Here is an 11,602-nt window from a genome sequence, read left to right on the forward strand (position 1 = left end):
GTANATATCAGTATATATATATATATATATATATATATATATAATATATATATATATATATATATATATAATATATATAATATATATAGAATATATATATAATAATTATTTAAATATCAGGGTATATCTTGAAAACTAATTATACTGGCTGAACCGCATGGGTTCTTATCTTTAACGACAAACTGTATAATATTTTTCAATAACTGATCTACCTGCACATCCCCTTCAAAATCGAGAGATGGTTTTATAATGTCTTTGTCAGTAAAAATGAGTCTAATAAAAAAAAAAAATATCTGGCTTGGTCACATTTGACTCTCATGATACCATCTTGGTATCATATGTATCTAGTTCCTAAAACAATCATGTATTTCTATAATTGTTTTTTCAGTAGTTATTAGGTAAAATCCGCCGGGCACAGAATTCACAAATATCCGTCGGATAATTTAATAGAAAATGGAGCAACCACAAGCTTTGGCTAAAATGGCGGCTGCTGAGCAGAGAGAGATCGAGTTTGCACTCGTAGCAAAGCCAGCCCTTCCGCGTTTTTAGATAACAAATTAATCTAGAACGTCATCAAGGACATCGGTTGATCGATAGACATACTTGCTGTGAACTTGCGAGTATCCGTTGTACATTTTAGTGTATGTCGTTCCGGGTCGGCAGGAAAAGCTGTGCTGGACTTGAATGACACAGAAGCACAGTATGTCTAATCAATTTCCAACAGCCTGAATGTCGGGGATTTGTACTTGGTACGATGAGACTGTCGCGCGGAGCGACGAAACAAGGTGTCTCGGGAGCTCGGCGCGGCACAAAGTATGTCCACGGACTCGATCCACAGGAACCGGCGAACTGGAGCCGCTATGGATGACAAGAAACTCCGACCGGACGGAAACGGACAGACTAGGAGATCTAGAGGTTTAGAGAAGGAGAAATGTATTCTCATCTCAAGCAACATCGACCAGGAAAAGCAGAGCATGCGCTGATTGGTTTATCAGGGTAGATTCAGAGAGCTTTTCAACAAACGACACCAGGTGTGTTACGAGCGACGTAAAGTCACTAGATTAACAAAGTACCGCGAACTGCCGTCATTTTGGCTCCAAATGCTAATTCAATGAATTTTCTCAATTCCTCATAGATTTATAAGATAGACGGAGCATTCGAGTATACGAGAGAGATAAGCTAAAGAAAACTTGATAGAAAGAGAAAGAAATAATCGCGGAGTAGTTTTCTTCTTTCCTAGTGGTAAATTGATTGGTCGCCGCGGCAAGCTGAGAAGTGGCCGAGAGCAACGAAGATAGATGTTCGAGAGTTGTGGCTTACGAGGCTCAAGCTGATTGGCCCCCCACCGCTCACTGTAAAAGAGAGAACAACTATGTCTGTCTTCGATGTTGTCTTCAGTTTCTTTCGTATAAAGGCTCCGTCTATTTTATAAGTCTATGCAATTCTTACAGATTATAGCATACGGTTATGGCCAATATAAATGCTCCTTCATCGTAGAGTGGATATAAAGAGAATTACTGCCTAATGCTGATTGGCTTCGCCATTAAATGTCCTCACTATTAATTTGAAAGAAAACATTAAGATATATTCATTTATGCAGTTATCGTTCATCTATTCTACTTGGGCGACTGTAGCACAATTTCTCGTTCGTTTACGCAGAAATGTATACCATTTGCGCAGTTATCTCAGAAGTCCTGCTTAGGATGCTCTGCTCGTAGTACTGTCATAAAGCTGACTTCATACGCAACACGCTGCAGCAATTCGTTGCTATTGGTTAAAAATTTTACTATTTTGAGATGACGCACTTACGACGCTAAATACATTTTGCCGCATCTCATTGAAGTTCAACCAAATGAATAATGAGTAGTAAAGAATTTGAAACTTAGAAAGCTTAGAAATTTGCAATATTTGCAAAAAATGTGAAAATTAAATACATATACAATGAGTACATACATTTTTATTAAGATTGTAGTAATGGGAATATTCTAAATTCTAATAGCGTTTTCTCTTGAGATATATAGTATTGGGTGCAGCCTCGCACCGCACCAGTTGTGTGTAAGCGCTACACTCAGCTAAATGCACACCATAGTATACATTACATAATTATTGTGCTAAAATGATCCCGCTTGACTTTCATTTTCAAATTTTAATGGCCGCAGCACAGACGTATAAGAGAATCAACTAATCAGAATTTTTCCTTTTCTCCCATTCCATAGAAAAGAAGAATTTCGATTGTTTGATTCCCTTATGCACTATGCATTATGTTTTATGCAAAAGTCTGTGCTGCGGCCTTAAATGTTATCTTAAATGGCTCTATATCGTCCCTTTGAGACGATGTAATAAAATCCCACTTTGTGCATAAAATTTGCACTACACCGTAATCATGGAAACATGATACACCGAATGAGTTCGCTTATCACCAGACATGAAAACAGTACATACACTGGTGGGCGATAGTACATCCAAGAGAAAACGCTATTAAATAATTATCTGAAATGATAGTTATCATATCACAACTTTCTATTTTTTTAAGTTTTCCATATTAATTTTCGAGCTAAGCAAATAAAAGACACATGTTTGAGGTTAAACTTTAATACATATGATATTGCTGTTATTCCTTTTCATGCGCAATAAATACAGCGGAAGCAATTATGAAAAATTTGCATTACGTGATATTTTTGCTGCCGCAGAGTGCTGCATATAAAAAGGCACCTTTAAACGAATGACAAATTGCATTGTAGTCTCGCTCTTCGTAGATCTCGTTATTATCTTGTTGCTCGTAATATCGCCAGCTAATAACTGGTTGTGTTACTGAAAATGAATTTTATTAAAATATTAAGTGAAAAGAGTGAAGAACTTGTGAAAATCGATCCTAGTAAAATAAAAATAATGCAAGGTGAGATATTATATATAGTAGAAAAGTTTGCTAATTCATATTTACGACAATAAATTTTGTATAATATAAATATATATAAATATATATAAATATATATATAAATATATATATGTATATAAAAGTTTTTTAATATAAATATTAGATAAATTTATTTAATTTACGATAATAAAATTAATAAATTAAATATTTGTAAAATATTTATTGTTTTTATATCAATAAAATTAATATCTTAATAAAAGTATAATCTTTTAAATAATCTAAAAATATTACATTTTAATTATTCATAAAGCTTCGATGGATTTTCGATTTTCCCATTCTCTTTACATAGGGGCTCCGCACAATAAAAGAAACAGGGAACAGAGAACAGAGAATAAGAATTTCAACCTATCAGAAATCATATATTGTAGAATATTTCAGTTTCTGATAGATTGAAATTCTTATTCTCTGTTTTTTATTTCTTGTCCCTTTTATTGTGCAGAGCCACTTATGGCTCTTGCACATTGGACACGGAAACGTTTGCCGCGCGACAAAATGAGACGCAGTAACCAATAAATATTAGGAACTGTAAGTTTATTGGCTACCGCATCACATTTTGCCGCGCAGTAAACGTTTCTGCGTCCAGTATGCAGAAGCTAATACACTGTAAACAGTTCTCAGCTATTTATGCAAAAGTTCGTTCGGTAAATTTAGGTTACTAACAGATTTAGGTGGCTAGCAGATGAGAAAGCAGTGGATGCGCTAGTTATTGCGTAAACGAATGTAAGCTGCGTTCGGATTCCCACCTGGGTGCTCTTCGGGTGTCATGTCTTTGTTTAACGTTCGGTACAAACAATAAGGATAATATCACATCCGGAGAGCAGATGGGAATCCAACGCAGCCCTGGGTATTTCTCCGAGAAATTGAGTTTCTACAGTTTTTTTTTAAATTTGAATATCATGTTTAAAATAATTTTATGTATGTGTTAAAATTTCAAAGATCCTAGCGATGTCAAAATGGAGATATTCACTTTCAATGTTTTAACTTTTAACACGTAAACTCCTATACCGATAAAAATACTACACATAATTTACAAATTAAAGAAAAATATTTTACAATTCCCTATGTACATTCCATTTCAGAAAATTTTCTATCTATCTCTAACATGTTTCATTATAAACTAGCTTTCACTATCATCAATATCTTAAAAAAATTTTATTAAGAAAGGTAAGGATAAAGATAAGTTGGAATTACTTTTGAATCAAAATGTTGTATATAAGATCTGATGTGATGATTGTGACGCCAGCTATTTTGTCAAAAAAAAAAAAGAAGAAAACTAAATATTAGATTGCGTGAACATATTTCGGATAAATCAATAAAAAGACAGATTTTCCATCTGTTATATCTGATCATTGCGTTAATTTTAATCATAATTTCAGATGGAATGATGTGAAGATTTTTAGACAGTGAGTCTTCTTATATCAAAAGCTTGGTATCTGAAATGATTCATATTAAAAGACAAAAACAAGGTTCAAATAAACAAAATAATACTGAATCATTACCAGAATCCTATTCACAAATCATACAATCTCTTTCTTCCTCATAATTATCTTTTTTTTCTCTCTATATATCTCCCCCTCTTATGTTTCTTCTATCTATCTCCCCCTCTTTAATCTCACTTCCCACTATTTTCTAACATTAACTTTACTTTCTTTCTCTGAAAGAAAAAAATTTTAAATTTATTTTGTCTAAACTACGTCAAAGATAAGAGACATCGATCTTTCTCTTATCGTATTGTCTATTGCATTTTATTCATATTATTTAATTTTTTTGGACTAAACTCTCAACTACAATTATGAAAAATATTTTTCTTATTTAATTTTAAAGAGTATTTAATTATTTTAATTGAATAGATAAATTTACATTGTACATTTTTAATTTATATCATTATTGTATTGTCCCATCATATTATATTTTTCTGTCATTCTTATAATTTACATTATTATATTTATAGCTGTAATGCGTTATATTACGTTCTGGATATTAATATATAATCATACACCGACGTTCTTTTGCTGTACAATTTTACTAACAAAATGAAGATTCTTTAATTATTGATATCAATAGTTAGATGTCTTGCGAAGTATATTTTCGTTTGCCATCGACCGTCTATAGTATAAATTTTTACTTTTCTGGCAAATTCTAATGTATGTATTTTATGTATGTTAGTTTAACTAACTGTTCAGTTTAACTAACAAGATAAAGATCCTTTTTAATTTATTGATACCAACAATTGTATAGTTATGCAAAATATATTTTCAATTTTCGATCGATTTTATATTATGTTTTTTTATCGTTTAGACATATTTTGTAAATATTGATAATGATCCGATCGAAACGTTTGTGTTGTTAGCCGACATATTATTAAATTTCATAATTAATTTATTAAGACATTTTTTTCATTTATCTACCAATTTTATAGGTCAAATTTCTGAATCCTTTTTTTTTAATTTGTTTTTAAATTATTGAGCTATTATATTATTATATAATAATTATTTATAATACGGTCATCACCTCTGATTTTGATGAAATTAGGCTTATTCGATGCATTTTTACAAAACGAAAGAATCAAAAAAAAAGTTAGGACGGCGAACCGAGAGATTAAGCATTAAAGTTGACGAGGTTAGGAAATCTATCATATCGATGAGATGCAGCGACATGTATGAACAAATTCTCTGTTTGGCAAACAAATTGTTTTAAAAATAAATTCTCTGCTTTACAAATACAAATTTGTATTTGTAAAGTAGAGAATAGATGCATTGCAAATCGGAGGCGTCCGTTTGCTCTTCGAAAATCGTTCGGCAATTCGCATCTTTCTGCTACATGTCATCTCATCTGCGTTCGGTATTAACATTTCTAGAGCTGCTCGATCCACTCCAGGTACAAAGACCGATCTTGCAGAGCTAATGCAGATTTTGTATTTTGTAATGCGCCTAAATTAAATTCATAATCTGTATATTTATGATAATGTCACCTGATTCGTTAACACGTACATTTATCTCTTTCAATACTTCGATCTATTTTACAAATAATACGTTTGAACTGTTATAATGTCTGAGTCTACAAACGCTTAAATAAATATTATCAAATAAAAATTGATGGAATACATTATGTAATATTTAACGAGGAAAATAAGTTTTTAATTCTTATCCTCTTTATGAATTTGAGGTTACATATTTGAAAACAAAGAATTTGTTAGTTAATTTTTAGATTGAAGCTCATGTTGCACATACAGAATGAAATAAAATCAAACTGTATTAATATATTAAAGACTCTAACGAATATAATCAAGTGATATAACTTATAAATTTCAAATTGCTGAAATTCAATTCAATTTTATTTTATTTTGCAATATAGTATTTTCTTTTAAAAAAATACCTTGTGTATGAGCTGCTAGATTCATGTATAACGATCTATTTTTAATATAGAGACTATTATCAGTTTTTAGTAAAACAAAAGAAATTTTCAATTAATAGAGTATTTTTATTTATTTCATAAAAATAAATAATTTCATTTTATAATCTAATCTTAAAGGACAGTTTACAGTTCTATATCATTCGGAATTAATTCTTGGCACTCGAAGATCACGTGAGCAAGCTCGTCATCTGCTAGCTCGCATCTCTGATTTACATTGCCGAACGCACCTAATTTATTTGTAAAACAATTTGTTTGTCAAGTAGAGAATATAATTGTGAATGAGTAATTGTGAATTATGAATATATATTAAAGAAAATTACTTTTTTATATTAAAGTTTAGATCTAACATTTCTTTAAACGTGCAGGAAATTCTTTGAAATAGCATTTACGTATGCGAAGTTCACTACAATCATTCGATTTCTAGCGTAGTTACTAAAACAAAATGTGCACATGATCACAACGCATGCGGATGTGACCAAAATATTTGTACATGCAGAGAGAAACCTGAAGGCTTAAACAATAGGCACAGGCAATAGACACAGGCAACAGGGAATAACGAGCAATCCAATCAGAGCTCTGGAGTGTAAGTTCGATATTATATCTCATATGTATTTAAGCCTTGAGAGAGAATATGACGATCCAAAATGCTGTCGCGCACACATGGCACGATTATATGAATTAAATATCGATTTATCATCTTCAGCCTTGAAAAATGAACGATGTACCCTAAGACAAGTGGATGTTGCTATGTAGTTTACATCCACTTTGTTAGAGGGCAGTAGTGCGCGGCAGCATTTTGCGGTTACAGGTTTTGGGTCGTCATGTCCTCTTTCAAGTTTCTCTTTGATAGATGTCGCTGCATCTCGTCGATATGATGGATTTCCTTCTAGTTTCAATCGACAACTTTAACGATTAATATCTCGATCTATCCTAATGTTTTTTTCTTACAGATTCTTTTGTTTTATGTAAAAATGCGTTGAATAAGTCAAATTTCATCAAAATCGGAGGTGATGACCGTATTCTAATTATTATAAATGATTACCTTATATGGACACAGTTAATAAATATTCAGATGTGGAATTCAAGAGTCATTTTCGGTAAAATAAATATATGCATTTTCTGCAGTTAAATATAATGTATATATTTTCTTATTTCATGGATCGAATATTTCGACGCATTATGCTTCTTTAAGCGACGTCATATTGCACTATAAGTGTCTTACCTCGAAAGCCGCAGTAGTCATAGTGGCAATAGTTGCTTTCCACTTGCACATAAGCTGAAACTGAGTCTGAAGTGGGCTAAGTATTTTATACTCAAATTAATGACATCATTATTTGCTTAGTTTGGTAAAAAGTTATCACAGACAACACAGGTTCGAACCTAATTTTTATAGTGAGTTTATGAGACTCATCATTATTAAGCACACGGTCTCGATCTTGTGCAGATTATTATAGGCAAAAATTCAATTAAATTCAATTAATCAGATTGTAAAAGGAACGTGTATTTAATTAAACTTATGACGTCACAAGTGAGAATTATCTGAGAATCGATGTAAATGGAAAGCAGCTAATATGGCTATTATTTATGACGTTATTGGCCTAATTTCCACCGAAGATTTAATCCGGATCAAAATATAAGAACTAACTACAGTCGAGTATTCCCCTGTTACAGTTAAACAACAAGGGAATACTCGACTATAATTAATTGGTTCTTAGGGAACAGGGAATTTCAACCTATCAGAAATCATGTAGAATACACAGTTTCTGATAGATTGAAATTTTCTCTGTTCCTTGTTCCTTTTATTGTGCGGAGCCCCTTATATTCTGATCAGTTTAAACTCTCGGTGAAAACTAGATCATTGAGGGAACTAGACGCTGTCGCAGCGCGCTGCGTAGTAATAGCAGAACAATTTTTCAGTACTGCCAGTACTGGCAATATCGGAACACACCCATATAATATTTCTGACATATACGTATTGACTGTGTTCCAAAATTTACTGTCAATGCTAAAAAGTCTATAGTTTACATAACGTGTATTATACATTTTCAGCACTAACAGTGAATTTGGAATACAGCTATTATATGTATATATATATATATATGTGTGTGTGTGTATGTGTACACACACACACACACACACACACACACACACATATATATATATATTATGTATGTGTACATATTATATTTGTCCGTCTTTGCTAAAAAATAACGAAAATAAAAAATAAATATAACAATTTTTTTTTTGGAAATGTATTTAAATAATAATAATATTTACAAATTAAGAAAATTACATGTTCTAACAAATTTTCTTCTTTATTTTATATTTTTATGTTCAAAGTTTACTTCGAAATCCGAATACTCCAATGTTAGACTGCGTTCGCATACTTTACTCGGATGATACAATAAATGTAGAAAGTCTTAAGTCATACGAAATTGACCGATCACAGTTGAATGTAATGAAAATTAATCGAATATAATTAAGTTTATGATAAAGTTGATTTCTTATTACACATAATTTCTTACTACGCATAATTAGATTCGGGCTAATTGGTTAATTTTTGACGATTTTAGATTTACTATATTCATTATACTATACCCATTACACCAGGCTTTGTTCGTTTTTATAATGTGTAGGCCGGAATCAGACTACGCATTGAGGAATGAGTTTGAAGATTGAAAGATTGAAGTTTGACCAATCAGAACAAAAGGAGCAAGAATTTCTTTGTCCTCATTGGTGAAATTTCAATCTTTAATCTTCATTCTTAATTTTCAATGCATAGTGATTTCGGCCTAAGTCCGGATCTATAATAGATGTTTTAATCTTAAGCCGTAAGAAATTGATCTACTACAGTCGAGTGCGAGAAGAACAATTGATTGTGATTCCATTCCTTAATTCCGGTTTAAGGCTTAACAATCTATTATAAATCCGAGATAAATCTATTGAATTACTAAATAGTAACTTTTCCCAAATGAAAATAATAATGAAGACGTCTTCTCCAAAGGATTTCTAATCGATCCCATATGTAAAACATATTAAATAAAATCGCTGTCTGCTATCTTGACGCATAATAAAATTTATTAATAACAAGAAGAATACTATTAAAATGTGTAAATGCTTTTCCCAAATTTTCCCAAATGATTCGCAAGTTATGTAGACATAAATAAATCAGAAATATTCAATTTGTCCGCTATTTTTTCAATGGTTTTTTCAATGGACAAATATTTTGTCAATGGTTTCTTTTTGTCGTTGAAACAGTCGGTTTGAGCAGCTCATGAAAATTTCCCTTATGGCTGACGGCAGCCCATGCAGTGCTACCGCTGGTAATCTGATTGGTCGAAATTCACCACTTCTATCTCATCATGCGCAATGCTTCAATTTCATCATTCCATCATTTCCAGTATTCCATCATGATTGATGATTGTGACGATTGGTAACGACGAAGCGGTTAGAAAAGGTGAATGCCGTTTGTTGTAAAATTGTGAAAACCGTCAGTAGCACAAAGACGCAAATGTGGTGGCTGCTGAAGAAGATTCCATATTTTTATCTTGAAGTGTGAGAATACTGGTTATCTAGCCTGATTGATTCATTATTGATTATAAATAATTCGAACAACATGGAAGTGATCGAGGAGAACGATCATAACGTTCTTCTAGAAATTGCGAACGACGAAGAGCTAACACAAATCCCGAGAGAATTAGTGAGAAAGATCAATGTACATTTTAATAACAGATTTGAGGAATTTATTACCGCCAAGGCGGTTTTCGAGACGAACCGAAAATGCTTAGGTAAGTTGGACGCCGGTTTGAAGGTCACACTTCCGAATATTTCGGGAATATGTTTTTATATATCTATTCCAGAAACTTCAATTTTTTGTTTGTCTTTTTTCAAATTTAATTTTTTTTCTATTAATGCTTTCATTATTTACTGAAAATATTCTAAATTTGTTTAATTTTAAATATCGATAGTAACCTCTGCCAATACTAAAATTTATCTAAAATACTTGACTTGCGTGATTAAATAAATAACAGGAATTTTATGTAAAAATAATATCTTGATTTATAGAGCAAAATTTGGAGAAGGCGCAGAAAGAACTTGCAGAACAGAAGTTAGATCTTGAAGAATATAAAGGAAAGTTAGAGCTCACGGAAAAGAGCAATACAGAAATTTGTAGCAATCTTGAGGAAGTGAAAATAGAAGTACACAGATTACAGGAATCTATCAAACGGTATGTTATATATAATTTTAATATTTGCTTGTTTAGTGAAAAAAATCATTTGTAATATTTTAATGACAATTATTATTATAAATTATAGATTGGAGAAGGAAAATAGTGAATTACGTAGACAAAGAGATATAGCCACAGATGAGGCAAGTGCACTGCAGCTGCAAGTGGAAAGACGGGATACTGAGATTGAAAGAATGCGTACCGAATTATCATCTTTAAGTAATCAGCTTCAAACTGCCATTGCATCCAAATGTCAAACTCTGGCTGACACAGAGGAAATCCGTAGTCGAGAAATGACCTTGGACTTCAAGTAAATCAAAAAGAAAAATGAAAACTTCCATTTATATTAGGCCTATGTTACATCTTTCTCATATATTTGTCATCTTCACGTTAATTATTCAATTACCACAAGCATGTGAAACCTACAGTTTTAATGTCAGTTCTGAACGGTGGATTTTTAGAGAAGTGTTTTCTGTGAGCAAGGATACTCTCGGAAGGTTGTCAATCTTTTCCGAGAGGAGACACGAGTATAAATATTTTAGTTCTTATCAAGATTAAACCTAGAATATGTGGCATGATAGATCAGTGCGCTGTCTGCCATGCCATGCTTGCGCTCGACTAATGAATACTTGAAAATAAGAATCTTTATTGAGTCATACTAGTGAAAACAACAAATAGGAAATGGGAAAATAAAAGTCAAAACTGAATCTTTAAATCATGCTTAAATCAGGCCTGTCCAATTTGAGCTCCAGAGCCGAAATGCAAAGCCATTGACGTAAAACAAATCAATGTAAGATTTTAAAACTATAAAGTGTTGATGAGCGTCATTTAGATGCATATCGACACTTTACAATCTTTCGTTAAAAGTCTTACATTGTAATTTTTTTTTGCGTCGATGGCTTTGCGTTTTGGCTCCGGAGTTCAAATTGGACTCATCTGGCTTATTTATAATAATATATAATAATTCATGTGAATTTGATGTACTATATATATATATATATATATATATATATATATATATATAT

The 11,602-nt window shown here is 31.8% G+C and overlaps 2 protein-coding genes across 2 annotated transcripts in view; one reads left to right on the forward strand and one right to left on the reverse strand.

Annotated features, from left to right (window-relative positions):
• LOC105621842 (DEAD-box ATP-dependent RNA helicase 20-like) overlaps positions 1–7,592 on the reverse strand; it is a 24,034-nt gene extending 16,442 nt beyond the window's left edge. The window contains exon 1 of the mRNA XM_012203281.1: positions 7,572–7,592. Within this exon, the coding sequence (XP_012058671.1) occupies positions 7,572–7,592 (21 nt within the window). The remainder of the gene's footprint in view (positions 1–7,571) is intronic.
• A 2,373-nt stretch (positions 7,593–9,965) lies between these two features.
• The window catches only part of LOC105621843 (nucleoprotein TPR), a 12,415-nt gene continuing 10,778 nt past the window's right edge, over positions 9,966–11,602 (forward strand). Inside the window, exons 1-3 of the mRNA XM_012203282.1 lie at positions 9,966–10,137; positions 10,415–10,577; positions 10,666–10,887. Of these exons, the coding sequence (XP_012058672.1) occupies positions 9,966–10,137; positions 10,415–10,577; positions 10,666–10,887 (557 nt within the window). The remainder of the gene's footprint in view (positions 10,138–10,414; positions 10,578–10,665; positions 10,888–11,602) is intronic.

Source organism: Atta cephalotes (genome assembly GCF_000143395.1).
Source record: "Atta cephalotes unplaced genomic scaffold scaffold00037, whole genome shotgun sequence".
In the NCBI taxonomy this organism is placed as follows: Eukaryota; Metazoa; Arthropoda; class Insecta; order Hymenoptera; family Formicidae; genus Atta; species Atta cephalotes.